A 21,244-nucleotide genomic window follows, 5' to 3' on the forward strand; every position below is an offset into this window, starting at 1 on the left:
AAAAATAAAAATAAAAATAAAAAAGTTTTTGGTTACGTACACATAAACAAAGTTTGTGAAATAAAATTGTTTCAATGCAATCATTGAGTAAATGCCAACATTATACGTGTATCGCAAACTTTGTATACATAGGAGGGGCACCACCAAAAGCCAATACAGATTTAAAAATTTGTAAATCTTTAAAGAAACTCCCACATAAGATTAATACAGTTGTTGAAATTCAAAAAATAATCAAAACTGGGAATTATACAATACTAAACGTTTGTTTATTTAAAAAGAAAAACAAAAATTATATATGCTGCTTAAGAAGTCATTATTATTAAATGGAAAATAACTAGATGAATCACGTAGAAATTTCCAAAATATATTTTTACGTTAAATCAATATCATCACACTTCGTGATTAATCGAATTAGCCAGAGCTGCATTGTGTTAAAGTAATTAAGTTTATCAGAATTTGGGACCTTAAAACATTTAACATATTTTTCATTTAAATTTTTAGCTCTACACAAATATCGCAATTATAAAAGTAGTTAATTCGCAACAATTTCAACTAATTGACATCCCTCGTATCTCATAAGAGCCAAGCTAAATATTTTTTGCAATCACTCAATTGCTGCAAATGTTTACCATCACATACCTGTTGCCTCATCATCGGCGGCATCAATTGCCAATCACTGTAAATATTTATTTTAATTAAAAACAAAATAAGTTGCATTTAAAAAAGGTGATGGAATTGATGGACTTATTTCAGACCAACAACTTTAACTGTACATTGTCAAGTGTATCAAGGTTACTTTTTTCTGCTCTTCACATAAGTATGCGATGATTTTTAAGCTGTTTATGAACACTGCTGTAGGGGTTTGGAAAAAACTAGGTAACTCCATTTTTTGAAAACACGAGAAAAATTTTTAAACTTATTTCACTAATTATTTAATTTTAAATAGTGTTGAAGATTTCTGGTTCCATTAAACTCAATTTTGGACATTAGAACCGAAAATCGATGTCAGTTATCTCGCTTTTTCAAAAAATAGAGTTACCTACTTTTTCCAAAAAAAAATATTTTTTTAATTTATCTTTATATTTTACGGAATTAAGTCAACTATAATCATTTAAAACCTTGACTATTTGACTCAGTATGTTAATTTATCTGTTTTTTTTTAAGAAAAAATGGAGTTACCCAGTTTTTTAAAAAAATATTTTTTCCTTTTTTCTTATATACATATCAAAGTTTTTTTCCTGTTTTAGGTTCAAAATATGAACCCAAAGGCCCGAATTTGCTCAGTTTCGCTTTTTTTCTCTTAGTTTTCGAAACAACGTTGTTTTAAACTTCTAATTTTTCATTTTTTTATGAAAATATGCAGTTACTTTTTTTTTTCAAAAAATGCATGGAGTTAGCAAGTTTTTACATGAAAATAACTTTTAAATGAGAAACTATATCAAAATTTCGATCTGACAGAGTGATAGTAAATCAAACGTACTTCCTATTTTTGGTGTTATCTAAATTTTCTCAAAAAGTAGAGTTACCTAGTTTTTCCAAACCACCACAGACTTTTAAAATATTGATATAGAAATAATTAGAAATACATATATCAAAAAACACGTTTTTTCCAACTTAAAGATATTTATACCAAATTAATTCTATTCATTATGGCGGCTCTCATTTATTCGTTGTGTGAAATATAGGATGATATTTGCGACTTAGATTTTTCAACTGAATTCGAATTAGACGCCGCGCCGTAGTTTTTTCGCTATAAATATCTCAGAAACTAAGCATTATATTGTTAAACCGTTCGGAGGAATTTTAGATATTGAAGTTCTTGCCCAGCGTGCAAAGTTTCGAGCAAAACTCTTTAGCCGTTTCATTTTACTTTTTGTGAAAAAGCTAAATAATAAAATAATTCGATGTTCGATCGGTATAGAGTTCTGTCACATTCACGTTTTTGGAATGCTTTAAATAATGAACTTGTTATTGGTCTATATGGGTTAAATCTTTTTTGTTGTATGAATCTTCTGAATTTGTTTGTTTAAAAAAACAGCACATAAAACTAAGGAAAATAATTCCCGGAAATTCTCGCTAAATTTTCCGGGATTGAAATTTTTTCGCTATTCGAGTTTGATATCTATCAAAAAAAATGTTTTGTAACTCAAAACATGCAATTTTTGACTTTTTTTGCAAAATCAAAAACTTTGTTGACTTTTTTTCTTCAAAATGGACCCTTTTTTTAATGGATGCAAGTGGGATATCTTTCAAAAAAAATGTTTTGTAACTCAAAACATGCAATTTTTCACTTTTTTTATACCCTACACCACCATAGTAGGGAGGGTATTATGCGTTTGTGCAGATGTTTATAACGCCCAAAAATATTAGTCTAACACCCACCTTAAAGTATACCGATCGACTTAGAATCACTTTCTGAGTGGATTAAGCGATGTCCGTCCGTCCGTCCGTCTGGTAGGCTGGCTGGCTGTCCATGTAAACCTTGTGCGCGAGTACAGGTCGCAATTTTAAAGATATTTCGATGAAATTTGATACATATTATTTTTTCGGCTCAGGGACCAAGCCTATTGAAACTAGCTGAAATCGGTCCATTATTTCACCTAGCCCCCATACAAATGTCCTTCCGAAATTGGACTTTATCGGTCATAAATGTTTAATTTATATTTGTATCTCCACAAATTCCGCTCCAAATAAGTTTTATATACACAAAATTCATGTCACCAAATTTTGTTACGATCGGTCCATAATTAGTCATAGCTCCCATATAGACCCGATTCCGAAAATCGCTTTTACGTGCATAAATCGCTTAAAAATGTTGGTATACACACAAAATTCAACATAGAAAACTTTAATATAGACATAAATCACACGACCAAATTTCATGGTGATCGGTCCATAATTGGTCATAGCCCCCATATAAGTAAGGCCCACTTCCGAAAATCACTCAAAAATATAAATTATTGAAATTTTTAAAAGAAAAAAGTTTTTGCTCTTTTACTTAGTGTAGAGTATTATATGGTCGGGCTTGACCGACCATACTTCCTTACTTGTTTAATTTTTTTTTTTTTGCTCAAAAGAAAGCTTAGGTCTATTCCTTTAAGAGCTTTTTGGTCTCGTAGTAGGATGCGAGTGGAATATCTATCAAAATAAATATTTTTTAAGTCATATAACTGATTTTGGCGAAATTTTTGGCATACCACCACGTGATGGCCAATGTTGTATAAGTAATGAAAATCATTTTTTTGGGTCATTTGGAATCAAAAATATCACGCACCAACACCAATTTCTAAAATAAACCAAACTTTTTTTTCTCTGAAAAATTATATAAATAATTTCATAATTTTTTTTGCAAGTGTGAGGGATACTTCCCTTATTTAAAAATTATGTTTTGAAGTATGTCGCAGTTATCATTAAAATAAAATATATTGTATTTCAAAATAATTGAAAATATTTCATGAAAAAAAACTTTATTGCGTTTGGTGCGTGAACTTTTTTAACAACCGCGAAAAAATAATACCGTGGTTTTTTATATTTTTTAACGCTCTATTCGACTATGCTTGCCAATTTGCATATTTGCAAAAATTGTCAATAGTTTATCCCTAATATACATATATGTATAAGTATTTAAAATTGTTTAATTAATTAATCTATATACACGAAACTAAACAACAAACTTAAGTAAAAATCCACAAAATTTTACTATTCGATATATTTTTTTTTTATTTACACATTTATTAAGGGTTCCAAAAGCAACTGAATAAGTAATACTTGAAAAATATCCAAATCGCACTATAGCAAAAAGAACTGATATTTCCTTAATTTTAAGAATTTCTGAATGTTGAATGTATTTCTTTTCTGTCTTAAATTATGGTTTTATTCAGTGTTTACTAGGTCTATAATTTTTTTTATATTTTTTGCAAATATCAAAATGTCCCGAATAGTTGAATGGACCATTGAAAGCTATTTCCAAAAATGGTATTACTATTTCGCGGTTGTCAAAAAAGTTCACTCACGAAACGCGGTAAAGTTGTGAGATAATTTTTTTTATCCAAAGAACGCAAATAATTTTTTTTATAAATATATCAATCTGCTTCGAATCTACATTTAAAATTTGCGATAACGGGACATAATCCGCTGTTTTACTATAAAAAAATAAAAAAAGTAATACAAATTTGAGAAAATTTTGATTTTTAAAAATCGTTTTTGTGGGACAGGTTTTTGTTCCAAAATTAGCCGAAAAATGTTATAGTAAATAACATAACATTTGCCATCGCGTGGTGCTAGGGCCAAAATTTGGTTATAGCCCTAGTATTTACCCTTCTTATGGATATTATTATAAAAATGTAACTTTAAGTAATAGAAAAAAGTACCCTTGTGCCCTCTGCGTTCTTTTCTAGTAAAATTTAGTTTTGTTAGTGTATAACATGTTCTTTTCAAATAATGATGCCCCAATAAGACGCAAATATGCTACATATTTCACCCTCAAATTTATCAAAAGGGTTAAGCTGAGTTTCCGCATGCACCGTAATCGACGCCGATAAGGAAACTGAAAAACGTTGGTGTTCGTCACCGTCTCGTTTCTGAATTGTTTTCGTTTCAGTTGGGTGCGTTGCGGCATAAAATAGAAACGAAATTATTTTTTAATTTTGGATGTCGGGCATTAAATAGAATTTCATTATTTTTGACTAAATCTATTATTTTTTCCTCTTCCAATAAAGAAACTCTATTTTTTTTATTCATTTTGATTTTCTTTAAATTTGAAATAAAAAAAGAATTAAAATAATTTCGTTCCTATAGCACCGAAATCAACCTACTTGAAGTTGTTTCCTTTCCGGCCCCAAATGACAGGTTTTTCATTAGTGGTCGGTGCCGTTTCGTTCCCAATTTTCGTTGCCGATTTCTGAAACGAACTTTTTTTCGGTGCAAATGTATGGAATTTCGTTTTTGAAAAAAAAAATATTTTTTTTTAAAGTTCGTTTGTATAATTTTTGTTATTTTTTATTAAAAGTGTTAAAATGAAAGCAAAATTATTGTTTTAGAATATTTAGGAGCTACATAATAGAAATGGCAAACAAATGGCAATTATGGGGGTATGAGGAATCTATAATAAATGGAACAAAATATGTTGGCAACATTTTGAGTCAGAAAAGAAAACGCCATTAGAATCTGTATTTTGATTTATAGTGAGCAAAATGCAAAACCTTTAACTATGTGCATTAAACTAAGTGGTGTATATCATAAAACAATATCATAGTCGCTGGTACTTGCATAAGCACATATATTAAAGCATTTCTGGAAAATAGTTGGATCTAATTGAAAGAGTATTAAATTAAGTGTTTTTTCTAACACCTTCAAGAACCCTTAATAACAGTATGATATTTTGCATGAATGTCAGTACATTAGTATCCGGTTACAATAAAAGACTCCATAATTTGCACTTAACCCTTAGTTGGCTTTTACAATATACTTGAACTTGTAGTCGTTATATCTTTGAAATAATTCACAATATAAATGCACTCATAAAAAACCATGCAATATCAAATAAACATTTGCTGAAATAATTGCCTAAACTTAATATATCAAATATTTAAACAATCTGAATGTAAACCTTACGTAAAATATAGTAAATATTCGCTCCAAAGTTACGATACAATACCCTGGTATTGCAATGGAATCTATAACGATACTATTACTCAATATGCTTATTACAGAGCCTGTGTTACTATTAAGTATTATTATTATTATTATTTAACAACCAACCAATAGACGGACGGACTAATGGACAGACAAATGACACACTAGATGTCTGTGGTATACAATTCGTGCCATGTTTAACCTCAATTACCGCTTTCTTTCTCTCTCTTCCCTCTCCTCTTCACAATATGTTTAAATATATTTACAGAATGACCAACAACAAACGCAACAGCATCAATATTACAGCAATCAACAACAATTGGAACAACAACAACAGCAACAGCCAACAAGTCAACAATATACTCATCATGATGGTCTAAGAGATGAAAGTAGTGGAGCAGGTGGCGGCGGCGGAGGCGGTGGCCACCCACAACAAATGCCCTTAGATACGACGCTGGGCGAAACACTGTCATCATTGCCTCAGGCTTCTTTTAACTACATCAACTCGATTGTGGGTAGTGGCGTTATTGGCATTCCATATGCGTTTCATCGTGCTGGTTTTGGCCTTGGTCTTATGTTGCTCATACTTGTTGCCTACATAACGGACTATTCCCTCATATTAATGGTAAGTAATCATGAGCATCATATATTTACTAAGTATATGTACATATGGACGTTCACACAGTGGGACAATAAATAATGGTCATCACAATTGCAGTTTCGATTAGTACAAGCTATTTATGATCTATGGCGAAAAGTATAGATATTAAATTTTAACTGCATTTTCCTTTCCCATAAATAGATTCGTTCAAGCTTATTTAAAAAATTCAAAAAATTAAGAATTTAGGAATTTCATTAAGGATATACAAAACAAAACAGTTTTTTGCAAATCTATTAAAACAGTTTTAATTGATCATTGTTTCGTAAGTGTTTCTGATTTTGACAAAATAGCAAATACTTTTGTAGCAAGACACTAATAACAAAATTGCAAAATTTCAGAATCTACGGTCTATATCCCTATTAGTTATAGGTACTTAAAATTTAAAAATAAATTTAGAGTTGCATGAATGAATTGATCAGAGGATATGCAGGAACAATATTGCTTTATGCATTTTTGCTCAATCAGTATCATATAGTAAGTAATAAAGTGTTAAATTTTTTAGTTTTTTTTTAGTTTTGACATCAGTGTATGTTAGACGCAAAACTAAATGTTAAAATCTGATATAATTATGCTTCGTTGAAGATATATGCTACTGATGTGTCCTTATTAACAACAGACTTCGATCGTTTTAAAAACTAAATGAGTTATCGAACATTTTTTAAAAAAAGCTGGTTTTACGAAAAAAACATTAGATACAAAAACTTACATATGAATATTAGAATGTCCCTTAACAAGTATGATTTTTTTTTTTAGTATAAAAGTTAAGGGGTACACTGCAGTTTTTATCCATTGGACTTGAATATAACTCATGTAAAATTTGACGCCCCTACGACCACGCCTTAAAATCCGAAAAATGCGTTTTTTTCGATATTTACAAGGGGAAAATGCAATTTTTTAGATTTTGTAAAAATTTTGCCACCAAATAATTACTTTTGCAATTTAGTTTAAAATAATCGAAATGTGTAGGTAATTTTCGTTCTAATGAAATATAAAAGACAAAAATTGGTTAAAAAATGTTAAAGTTATTAAAAATTCGCCAGGCTATTAATGTGTTCTAGGCCACTAGAACAAGAAATGTAAGAACAAAATTAATTCATTTTGAGAAATATTAAAATAAAAGCTCATTTTTACTTAAAATATATCCACATTTTCTTGTATATGAGTTTTGTCTTCGTAGGAAACCGTTAACCTATTCGCAGATATGACCAAAAAAATTATTTAATTAACGCCATTTTCAAATTTTTAAAACTTTTGTTAATTACTTAATCATCACATGGGGATTTATCGACAATATAATATGAATGATTTATGAAAATATCTCCTATAGTTTCTCCTACAGTTTTTGACATTTCTGTACAGAACGAATATGAACGAATAAATGTGGATGACAAACTCAACAAAAACTTCATATACATGAAACAGAGTACCCTTTTCCATTTCTTTTTCCCCTTTCATCAACAAACTCAAATGTTTTGCAGCAAATGTTTCATAGTATGGATGGGGACTTATCAACACTATAAGTAGATGTTTCTACTGATGGAAATGTTTATAAACATGATGAATGTTGCAAGTAGTCGTTACAGACCGTTGAATTCAAATCAATAGTGCAATTTTGTAACAGGTTTATAAACCAATTATAGGCAAATTTTTAAAAATACCTTTGATAAACACTTTAAACCTACTTTAAGGAATTCTTTTTACTTTTTATCTTAAAAAAGAGGATTTTAAAGATAAATTTGGAATAACAGACGATACTATTGCAATTGCTAAACACAATTTCCACTCCGCTGGCGAATAAGTTCCATTTTAATAGTATATGATTTTGTTTGATATTCCTCCGGCAGTGAACTACATGAGGTTCACAAGTGAATTTGATTGTCATTTTTGTCATTTATTTTTAACATGCAACGCCATGTAGTAATAAAATGTGTAAAAATTGAGGAAGAAGGTCCACAGAATCTAATATACCCACTCCGAAATTAATACTATGTGTTTCCATAGAAAAATTCATTAAAATTTGTTAAAATTTAACAAAATGTCAATAAAAATAAATTAATAAAATAAATTATAAAACAGTGATGTTTATTTTATCACAGAATATTCGTCATTCGAATACTTTTATAATAATAATTGAAATAAACTATACAAAAAAGTTAGTACATTAATACATTTTAGCTTAATATAAATTTACTAGAATCAGATATACATTTTTTATCTAAAAATTAGTTGTTATCTTCAAAAATGTATTATTACTAAAAACAATCAATGAACACTAACAACGAAAAAGGGGAAGTAAATGAGAAGCATTGCCAGCTTAGACAAAAATCAGAACATTAGTTGTTGTGCCTTTAACAAACGTTTATGAATACAATACTTTTATAAATGGTTTTTAAAGCTAAAGTGTTCTTTAACAAAATTGTGTTTTAAATCTACAATAAGGTTTTTTATGCATATAGCCGTTAAACTGTAACTGAGAAAAATGCATTTGTTAATATGTTTATAACAATTTGTCTCTATTTTTTGATTGTGTATAGTTTAATTAGTTACTACATTTCGTATTGTTAAAATTTTTCTAATTTTAATTGGAATACATGGACAATTTGAACCCTAGACATTATGAACCCTAGAGGATAAGTATAAGTAGGATGGATAAGTATAAGTACAGATGCCCCGTCAAAAAACAGGATTAAATTATTATTTTTTTCCATATTATTTTGTCCCACTGTGTTACATTATGCTTTTGTTTTAGCTTTCGATTTTGCATTTTCCAACGACTGACTTCGTTGTGGAAATAAGCATTAGAGAATAGGGTTGAAAAATCCTTGATTTTTTTTTTAAAAAAACGAGAGAAAAGCGAATTTTATTTAAATTGTGATGATGTAAATGCGATGACGATGATGATGATGCCTTAATGCAAACGATTATTTAGCATATTTTTCCTTCAACGTAGTTTAATGTCATTGTGTATTAGGGTTGACAGTATTAATTTTTATTCTTACAAACAAAACGGGACAATTTTCAAAATAGGTGATAAATGGTGGGAATTATGTATATAATATTTTTTTAAATCTATTTTAAAATCAGACCATACACCAGTTACATAGACAACCAGCCATCAGGTGGACAGAATGAAGGACATACATTTTACAACCACTTTCTTAAACGATCCTTAAGATCCAGTACATTTGACCGATGCAAACATCTACAGAAATGCTGTTGAAAAATACAAGCGGGACGTTTGTTAAGTTATTGTTTTGTTGAATATTTTCGACATAAATGAGGATTCCACGAAAATCGTGACATTTGGCAACACTATTTATGTTTGTGTATGTTGGTGTGTGGGAGGATTTATTTTCCCTTGTATGTGCATGAATTTGTGGTAATAAACATTTCTATTAGATTCTGCCATAGTTATTTCCTTGGATAGGTATCCATATTAAATATTAAAATTAGTTGCCAGTCAGTGATTTAAGCAAAATTTTTTTGAAATAGTTATAAGCACTAAAATGTTTTTTTCTTTTTGGTAAAGTTACAGTTGAAGCCAGGCAAGCAAATTGTTAACAAGTCTTTAAAATTAAATGTAGCTATTTCAGGATTATACACTAGTGTGAAGAAAGCTTTTATTATAATTTGGAAGTGAAACTTATATGAGAACTAGGGTATTCAATTAATCGGGTTTCTGGTTTAATCGGTTAATCGAGCAAATAATTAATCGAGGTATAGATTTATTCGGTTAGTAATCGGTTAATTTAAAATTATTCGATTAACCGAATAATTTCTATTTTAACTTCAAATTGAAAATACAAAAACGAATTTTGTGTACAAATTTGGGTTAAATACAGATTAAAAAGATATTAACATCTACGATTTATACTTCTGAAATCGCAGGATTTGTTGAAAATTTATTTAAGAAATAGTAAAATGTCATAAAACATTCAAAGATGTTTTTCTCGAAACGACTTTTTTGAATTATGACGTTGTTGCAGCAAATGTGCGATGTGTGAGTTTTTTAGGGTTTTAGTGTGATCTTGTGAAATAATCTTTTATAAAAAGAATATAATTTAAACGATTTTTTCTTTAGATTTAATAAAAAATTTCTTGGAAAAAACTCTCTCGCTGATTGTATATGTAAGCATGATAAAGAATATTCCTTTTTGGATTGTTTTAGATTTTGATTCATTTAAAAGTTTCGTTTAGTTATGATAAAAGACTCATTTCGAAAAAAGTTTCGTCTATACATGTAAATACAAACAATATTTCAAATACATGTAAATTAAATATGTCAGTTGTACATACTCACTAATCATGTTTATTGAATGTTCAAAAAATATCTAATTTTAACTTGTATTTGAATTGAAATGGAAAAATAAATACAATTTTTTTAAAGTGCAAAAATCGGCAATTATAAATTATTCGAACAGTTAACCGTTGGGGTTAGGACAAGCAAGCTCTCTGAAGTTTTGAGAAGGGGAAAAAATGCAATTTTTTCAGTTTTTGTAAAAATTTTGCCATTAAAACATAAAGGGAATAAAAATCTGAAACAAATTATGAAAATATCTTCTCTAGTTTTCCCATACCTTTTTTTTGCAATTTTCGAGAAAAAATAATTATATGGCCATTAAGGTGGACCTTATTTTTTTATTTTCGATTTTCCAAAAACGAAGGGCAGTTTTGTGTGAGGTTAGGATAAAAAAAAATCTGAAAAAAATTTGAGCTCGATCGGTTAAAAATGGGCTGCCGCACGAGGGTCAAAGTTCGTGAGAACGAAATTATGGGTAAATGGATAGAAAAAGGTGCATAACTACTCAGGAGTCACCCGTAGGTAGGTAAAATGTATGAGCAACTCCCATTATTTTCGTACCCCCAATATTTTTCTAGAACAAACATACCCCCTATCACCAACCGTTCAGGGGGTCCCCATACAAAACAACTGAATTTTCACGAAAATTTTCCAATATAGAAAAAAAATATATACAATTACTATTACAATAAAATAAATTAGTTTATTGATGTTATTTATGAATAATTATGTTATGCTATATTAAATTTCTTTTTTCAAAACTCGGATATTTTTTGCGATAATCACCGACAACTTAAATCAAATATTGCTTTTCCTCTTCGTTCCTGCACAATATTTTATTGTAGTCCTCCATCATTTTCACGCCTCTTTCAGCGGTGTCGTTTACTACGTGAATTTTTTCAACAATTTTTAGTGCTTGCTGATAATCTTCGCGCTGTGGCCACGTTTCCGGCGGATATCGTATAAATTCATGCGGCAAGTTGAAGAGTAGAAAAAAGTTTATAGTTTTCACAGTTACGAAAGCGCTCAAGTCATTCGACAAAAATTGCTCAGTTACTTCTGCAAAATTAACCGCAATTTTTTTCATGCTTCGGATAGGTCCTTCATCATCTTCATCCCAATCATCATCTTCTTCTCCAGTTTCTTCTCCAGTTTCTTCATCTTTTTCAAGTTGAACTTCCTTGTCTTTTTCTTCAAGGATTTCTTTTCCATCATATATGCACATAATTGCCAACATTTTTCGTTTTATGTCACATGAAACATCTGAATCAAAGTAGGCAAGAGCTATAGCCTCCTCCGCCAGATACCACAAATGTCTGATAAACTTTGTTACCATTACTTTTGACAAATTCTTATCCAAGTCTGCATATGAGTGAAGTGCTTTCAAAAAGTTGAAGTCCTGATTGGGCGCTTTGACAGCTTCAGTACAGCGATACCAGACTTTCACGTACAGACGAACAATAAACAAACAGACATCTCGAATTCCATCCAATTGTGACTTTGCCAGTTTAAATTGGTCTCTGAACATAAATATTTTCAGTGAATAAATTGCTTTAGACATCCATCGTGCGTGGTGAATAGGTATGAGTTCATTAAACTTATATTCGCCAAAATCGCCTCCAAGGAATAAAACAACCAGTTCCAATAGTTCCTTATAGTCGTTACGACGTTGTCTTTTCTGTAGTTGGACCATGCAAGAAGTAATGATGTCATCTGGAGCGAATGCATTCTGATTGATTTTTTCCCAATTCTGCTGGAAACGGCGAAACAGAGAAACATCTGGAGCAAAAGTTTTTCCAATTTTTTCTTCGAACACTGCTCTTAGCACCAATTCATATATGTGATGTCTACATGGAAGATGCATCAAATCTCTCTCTAATAACTGTTCAAGTAAAACTGCAGCTCCTGCAAATTCACCGGTGTTTGATGATGTCGTGTCAAAAGACATGGCTTGAACTCGTTTCGAAAGGTTCCATTCTACCAGTAGTTGATAAAAGGCCGCTGCAATATTTTTGCGTTTTCCACAATCTAGTTTTGGAACGCCTAATATTTGTTCGATTTCGCCATTAGTTAAAATAACCGGAAGGCGATCAATCTTATTCATTCCTGTAATGTCTTCCAGTATTTTGCCATCCCAGTGCACTACAAAAAAAACTGTAATGGAATAAAATATTTATATTAGTATTGAAATTAAATTGGTATAAGAAAAGTAACCTTACATGTAAGTTCTCCTTTACAAAATCAGCGATTTTTTGTCGATTTGCAGTACGGTATCTTCGAATTGACGAGCGATTTAATACCAAATTTGATACGTTGTGACCAAGTCCTTCAGCTACTGCAGCCATTAAATGCATTGCATTTCGGTCAGATATCATGCATTTATCCAAAGCAGAAACGATCCGTTCATTGATAAATAACTGTGTTCCTCTTTTAACAACTTCCGAAGCCGACGGTAGAGCGTCCACTTCCAATTCCATTCCACCAGCGCCAACATTGCCTGACGATTCGGTAGATGATGTGAATTGCACTGTACCCATTGCTAAGGTATTAATTTTAGTAGTTGCTCGTAATCGCCGTTCATCTGCCTCTTCTCGTTCCAATTTTCGTTTTTCAATGCCTACAAGAGCCATGTCAATGCCAATCATGCTGCCTGGGCGGCCTTTTTTCCTCTGTGCAAGCAAAAACTTTTTATCCTCCTCTATTTTAATCGTGGTGAGTGCATTAACATGAGCAATATCGAAGAGATCGTCTAATTCTTCGACAAACTTATCTTCTTTTACTTTATGCGACGTTCCTCCTCTTGTTGAGCTCTTGTTCAATTTCCTCCACTTCTGGTACAGCTTCTCAATTTGCTTTATGACCGAAGACTTGTCTCGGGTCGGAATTCGTGCTTTATTCCAGAAAAGGAGCACTTCGTTTGCAGCCATTGTTGTACTTTTTCGCACTTCCAATTTTAGTGTACGAGTGTGAAAAAAAATACACCAAGAACTTCTTTTTTAGACGGCAATTTTGATCCCAACAGCTGCGGAATAACATATTCAATCAAATAAATGTTATGCTGTTGCGATCTCAAATTAATTTTTGTCGTTGATGATGCCATTGCAATTCAAATGCGAACCTGTTCTATTGAAAAATTTAGTTTTTAGGTTTTAGTTTTAATTGTTTTATTTCTTTGTACTCACTTTTTCCAGAACTACTGTTAGTTTTAATTTAAATGAAGAATTATTCACTTTCACAGCTCATAAATTTACTTTAAAATTACAGTTATTTTTTAATTTTTTGTCACAGTTTGTATGTTTTATTTATAAAAGTCATAAAACAACTAAAAGGTCAATACTTTTATGTACATAAAATAAGGTGTATATTTTAAAAAATGTTATGCAAATGTTTCTCAATGAATTTAGGTAAGTTTTTAAAATTCATTGAATATATTTTTACCTATATATAATCTTCGTAAAAAACCAATAAAAATATAACTGAAATTTAGATTTATATATCAGGTCGAAATAAAAAACACGAAAGTACATCAATGTGTTTTTCAATGTTGTTTGGAAAATTTGACAATATTTAGTAATATTACCTGTTATATTATTACTTAAAAATGAATACGTGGAATATAAGCCATAAAACAAAAATAATTTTCATGGAATTAAAAATGTAATGTTTTTAAAAATTTTAAATATTACCTGTCTTAGGTACAACCGCTCATTATTAAAGGGGCATTTTATGATTACATTGCTAAATAAAATAAAACTCAATGAACAAGCCAATTGGTCTATTCACTTTTTTGCGTTCTTTGACAATAGAAATGGGTGTTTAATTAATGTTAGTAAAATGTGAAGAGTAATTCACGAAATGAAGTTTAGAACATATTTATACTTTGTGTAATTCCATTAATTTTTAATTTGGAAAATTTTCGTGAAAATTCAGTTTTTTTGTATGGGGACCCCCTGAACGGTTGGAGATAGGGGGTATGTTTGTTCTAAAAAAATATTGGGGATACGAAAATAATGGGGGTTGCTCATACATTTTACCTACCTAGGGGTGACTCCTGAGTAGTTATGCAGCTTTTTCTATCCATTTACCACCAATTTCGTTCTCACGAACTTTGACCCCCGCCAATTTTTAACCGATCGAGCTGAAATTTTTTTCAGATTTTTTTTATCCTAACCTCACACAAAACTGCCCTTCGTTTTTGAAACAGATGAGTTTTAAATTTTTTCATACATTGGGGGTCCACCTTAATGGCCATATTTTGGCGAATGAGCTCAATTTCCATACTGTTATGAATTTTAAGTAAAACCTTTCCAAATATTTATAGTCCAGATAATTCTAAATATACTCTGAAAGTGTTGCTAAAATTGGGAAGCATTAAAAATTAAGTCGTGAAGGTCAAATGTCAAATTTTTCAATATTTGGAATTTCTAAAGGAAATATGGCGAAATGTTATATACTTTTGGGCCGATTTGGATGAAACTTAAAAAAAAATGACATGATGTCTAGTATTTATAATAACAGCACAAAAATGGAAATTAATCCTTAATGGCACTTGGAGTTAAAATGACACTTAACTTTATAATGTTTATAATTTTCTAAGCAAAAATTAGTAAAATCGAATTAATAGAACTAGTGTTATGGATCAAAATGTAAGACAACTTCCAAAAGTGTTGATAATTTTCACATAATTTTTGTTTAAAAAATTATAACTTGGTTATTTTTGATAGTAAAAGTTTAAAATTTTGTACACATACATATGTAATTTGATGTAATGAAACGTAATCAATAATAAAATCAATTTCGAATTTTTTGATGATACGTTGTTTTCCATTTTAGGTGACGATAAGCAAAAATATCCAATTATAGCAAAATATATGTACACAACATCAAATCGAAGGCATTTTGTTGCAAATAATCTGAATCGTAAAAGTAATTGGTCAAAATTGATTTTGAGTTACTGACTACATACATGCATTTCCATGAAATTCGTAGCCCTGCTTATCAGACTATCTTTAGTTTCGTGGAATTAACCCCATGATTTTATAAAAGTTTTAGTTCATTTACCTCTTTTCAGTAATGAAAGAAATTTTGTTTCGTCTTTAGTATAAGAATTTTATAATTTTCAAGCGAATTTCTTTGAACATTCGAAATTTTGACAAAAAAAACATATGAAAATAAAAAATAAAAGTTTGTGATACTTCTGTTGACGAAGACTTCATTTAGAAATTCATCAGTTTTTTATAATCAGACTGTATCTACTCCAATTTATTTTGTAAATTATTTTTTTACGATTATAATAAAGTGCTACTCTCACTTTTGTTACAGCTTAATACCATTGAAAAATAACGATTTTCACCCCTGTTGCCTGGTCTGTCAATGTATGAATATCAATGTGTGTTTGATGTGAAATGCGGTCAATTCATATACATAAATATAAATCCTTTTCACTTTTTATTACATTTTGAACAAAACAACAACAGCAGCATCAAGGAATAAGGCTGCAAAAAGCATTTTCAAAATGATTTTCATACATATTTTTGTTGCTGTAATTCGAGTAAACAAACAGTTTTTAATCGTGTTTTCCTTTTTATAACCTTGTTTTTTTTAACGAACAGAACGGAACATGTTTGGTTTTGACATTTTAGCAAAATTAAAGTTTGTGTTTTTGTGTAAGGAAATTGCAAAAATATTGTTTTTGGCGTTGACGATGAGGACCATGGAGACGGAAGATGGCATAATATTCCTCAACAATGTTTTGTTTCTCATTTCTTTCGTTTCATCCTTGAGTGGCTTAGCAGTAGAGTAGAGTAGAACAGTATGTACTCAGTGTGTTGTTGGGTAAACGGAGTTTATACAAAGTGCAATTGATATGAAAAGCACGTTGTATCTGTTCCATATCAAAACAACAACAACAAAAATGTATATAGAAGTACAGCAAGACAGAATGTTGTTATTAAAATGCAATTTAAAATAAAGGACATTACTATGAGATCAAAAAGAGATTTTTTTTAAAGAGGATATTGAAAATAGATAGATATTTATGTATGAGATTCCTTTATTCTGTACTTGATTACAAAAATTTCTAGTAAATTTGTTTGAAAGTAGCACAATAATTAAGATTTATTGTAAAAAAAACTATATACAGAGAGCCTCAAAAGTGAATAAACACCAGTGAATTTTTTTTTATCAAAATCATTATCAATCATTATCATTCAGCTCAATCTCCAACATACCGAAACTTTAAAATTTTAATCGATGGTTAGATTTTAGGATTTTAATTGTCGTGAAAAAACATCAAATAATTTATGGTGTTTACTCACTTTTGAGGCTCTCTGTACATATGTACATAAGGATTAACATTGTTTTGCCAATATTCAAAATAGCAAGATAGCAAAGCCTGTAGAGCAAGAAAATATATTTAGGAATATGATATAATTTTTTCCCAATGTACAAGAAGTTTTAATTTAATAAAGTCTAGTATACATATTATTTTTTCTTTATTAGTTTAATTAATATTTTTATAATAATATATTATATTATTATCTTAGAATTGAATCGCGATATTATTTCATATTTTAGATAAAAGTTATTTAAATTTAAAATTTTCACTTTTCTTTTGCAATGTTTTGCTGCATATTATTTTGCATATTGACGTTTTTATATTTGGGGTATTCACACGGTCTAGTATTTGGTCATATTGAAATAATGTACAAGAACTCTATCTACAACATAATGCCATAGCCACCATAGACACTTTGACATTTACGCATTTGAAAATATTACGACTAGATCATAATCTCATTACTGAATTTGCTGTGTGGAACTTCTTGCCTCCTTATCTCAATGAAGTGCGTATGGCTGGCAATCCATGGACATGCAATTGTGCTTTCGTAGACAAGTTCCGTGACTATGTTAATCGCCATGAGTCCGTGCAAGACAAGTTAAAGTTAAGATGCTCTGCTTTATTGGGCAGCAATGGTACCGTGGGCATCAATGCAAGCGCTCTCACGCAACAACCAACAGAACAGTTTACCTTGTATCTAAGCCCGGAAGTTGTGAAAGAGGGCAACATTAGATACTTGGCTTGTGGCGGTGTCTTGCAGCAGCATTTATTCATGTCAAGTGTACCAACTTTTAAAATCGATGTCTTCCGATCGGGATGAGATTTGCACCAATGTTAGCAAATAGCAAAATGTGTCCCAAATAGTTTAGATAGCTATTTCTTCAATCTTTCAAAAAAAAAATTTTTTTTTACAAAACCAAAAACTTTTTAACGTTTTTCTCAAAATGGGCTCTTTTCCAAAAATAATGCTTAGGTCTTTTCATTGAAGAGCTTTTTGGTCGCTTAGTGGAATGCTAGTGGGATATTTATAATAATTTTTTACTTTTTTGGCAAAATCAAAAACTTTTTTGACTTTCTTTTTAAAATTAACCTTTTATTTTTTTTTTTGCTCAAAAGAAATCATAAAATTAATGAAAGTACTTTTTACGAGAAAAAAATGGGAAATTTTTTTTTATTATTTGAGAATTAAAATTTTTCCTCATTTTTAATTTGTCATATACCCGAGATCCACCACTTTGGGCCTTGAAGCTCGAAACCCTAGTGTTTAAAGTCCAAATTCAAAAACTAAATTTATGTGTTCCTCCTCTATATCCATGAGAAAAGCGGACTATCCGTTTATAATTTACAGAATTATGACATTTATAATAAAAATCACAACATAATTGTTATTTTCTGATTTTTTTTTGTGAAAAATATTTGTCAGACTTTGATTTTGATTTTTTTGTCAGAAATATTTGTCAGATTGGGACTTTTTTTGGGGAGAAATATTTGTCAAACTTTTATTTTTGGCAGATATAAAAATTAATTATTGCGTTTTATTTTCATATATGACAAATATATCTGACAAAAAGTAACAAATATTTCTGACAAAAAAAAATCAAAATCTGACAAATATTTCTGACAAAAAAAAATTAAAATCAAAAAATAACAATTATTTCTAAAAAAAAAATCAAGAATTTAAAAAGCATGCTATTTATGAAAATATAGTTGAAAACGACCAAAATGGTACTTGATTCTCCAATATTTTCCTTTGAAATTTCAAGAATAATTATTATTTTTGGTCCCTGTTTATTTCTATATTTTTGGAATTCCCTCAATGTGGACATATATTTCTGGAACATATTTGCCACGTTTTTGGAATTTCGTTATTTAAATAAGGAAATAGGTGAAGGTTGTGGAACTTTTGATTTAAATAAATTTGTGACTATTATTTAATTACTTGATCTATTCAAATTTTACATTAATTTAAATTTTAAATTTTTCAACGAAACATTTTTTCATAGTCCCCATCCATACTGTGGAACATTTGCTGCAAAACATTTGAGTTTGTTGATGAAAGGGGAAAGAGGAATGGAAAAGGGTACACTGTTTCATATTGTTGGCAGTGGAAGCGTTATTCAAATAAACGACTCCTTTATCAAATCAATTCTGGAATCACTTTTAACTGTTAATAAAGCTTACACTACGTACGACGTAGATGAAGATACCAGGGGCCGAATTACCGCATTCGATATCCAGTAAATTCGATCGTAATTTTCTTATTTGAGATTACGGCATTCGATATCGTGCATGAAATTTAGTACATTTTGTTATAATTACGATATCGAAATTATTTTTCGATATGATAGTTCATTCGATCACGAGTGCGGTAATTCGGCCCCAGAACTTTGTCTCCAGCTAATTTTGCAGTCATTCCAGCCGCTAATCTTTATCAACGCAAGAATCAATTACGCAAAGTGTTCCTAAAAAGTCAAAGAATTTGCTAAGAAATTCAAAAAAGTGCTGCGAAGCCATCAGCTGCTCACCTTGCTGACTTCTTTCCAAGAATTATATTGGAATGGGAAAAAGAGAAGCATGAAATTGAGTGACAGAAAATTAAAGATGAAGAAAAAGTAATGCGCGAAATGGACTTTATTGTTTTGCAGTTACAGAAAGCAGACAAATTAAAAATTTTGCAAATATCTACACAAATATTGTTCCAAATAAGTTTTATATATACCAAATTTATGTCATCAAATTTTATTATGATCGGCCCATAATTAGTCATTGCTCCCATATAAGACCCGCTTCGGTGAATCACTTTAACGTTCATAAATCTCATAAAAATGTTAATATACATATAAAATTCAACATAAATAACTTTCATATAGACATAAACTATGACCTTATTTCATAGTGATCAGTCAATAATTGGTCATAGCTCCCATATAAGGACCACTTCGAAAATTACTCACGAATATAAATTATTGAATTTTTAAAAGAAAAAACTTACTTAGTGTAGGGTCAAGCCCGACCATAGTTTCTTACTTGTTTGTAAAGGAAATTTTAAGATATTTATGGGAAAATGCATGGTGATAATAATAAAAAAAAACTTATGGAAAACTCGTACGTTCGCGACATGTACATTCGATACCAGTACTTTAGCCAATTAAACAAAAACCAATAAAGATATTTAATTGTGTAAATACCTGATAGAGACTTACATTAATACACTTTTAAAACAAATTATTCGCTTTTAAATATTCCGTTCCATTTCGCATATTTTTGCATTTTACTACTATCAGCTAAAGTTGACTTCTGTGTTGCGTAAGTTCGTTAACACATGTTTATAACTATCATTATGAAAACTCAAAATCGATGGAACCCATCATTTGCACTAAACAAAGAGCTACCAAATTCCTATCAAATCGCAAAAAAAAGCTTAGAAAAATAAACCGATTAATTTGTGTCGATTAACCGAAATTCCTATTTTTGCACTTTAAACAATTTTTGTATTTATTTTTCCGTTTCAATTCAAATTAAAATTAGATATTTTTTGAACTTCCAATAAACATGATTAGTGAGTATGTATAACAACTGACATATTTAATTTACATGTATTTGAAACTTTGTTTGTATTTACATGTGTAGACGAAACTTTTTTTGAAATGAGTCTTTTATCATAACTAATAGGGCCCATACACAACACCATCATGATTGTGCAATCAAGTGATTGTGCCAGCTGATTGAGAGTGTATGAGCTTGTGGTGTGATTGTACCAACTGCTGGTGCTTTATCAAAAATAGTTTGATATTTTTTTGATTGAACCAGCATGATTGAATCGTGTGTTGTAAAATTAGATCATAAAATTTAAATTGTCAAGACATAAACATCAAAAAATAAAAAAAAATAAATATAAATGCTAAAGAAAAATATTTTGGGGAGAATTTTTCGAAGTTTATAAGACAATGCCTTGCCTATGAATTAAAAAACCAATGCTACAATAAAATGGTAGAACAATTGAAAGAGGTGGGCCAAGAGCAAGAATGGTAAAAAAAATCAACGTTTTTCGAATACTGCAGGAACAGATGATGTTTTGGAGTCTTCGTTGTGGTATTACGATAAACTCCATTTTTGGAAGATCAGGAATGTTCCAGAGAAGAAAAATGTAAATTAATTTTGTACCAGCATGCTGGAGTAATGTGTGCTTCAAGCTTAATTGCACAATCACTTCATTGCTCATATGGGCCCTATAAACGAAACTATTAAATTAATCAAAATCTAAAACAATCCAAAAAGGAATATTCTTTATCGTGCTTTTGATTTCTCC

The 21,244-nt window shown here is 30.0% G+C and overlaps 1 protein-coding gene across 1 annotated transcript in view; it reads left to right on the top strand.

Moving 5' to 3' along the window:
- Positions 1 to 21,244, top strand: part of LOC135961286 (putative sodium-coupled neutral amino acid transporter 11) — a 132,038-nt gene that overhangs the window by 75,406 nt on the left and 35,388 nt on the right. Inside the window, exon 3 of the mRNA XM_065512782.1 lies at positions 5,903 to 6,259. Coding sequence (XP_065368854.1) covers positions 5,903 to 6,259 — 357 coding nt within the window. The remainder of the gene's footprint in view (positions 1 to 5,902; positions 6,260 to 21,244) is intronic.

This window comes from Calliphora vicina, chromosome 5, assembly GCF_958450345.1.
Source record: "Calliphora vicina chromosome 5, idCalVici1.1, whole genome shotgun sequence".
NCBI classification, from domain to species: domain Eukaryota; kingdom Metazoa; phylum Arthropoda; class Insecta; order Diptera; family Calliphoridae; genus Calliphora; species Calliphora vicina.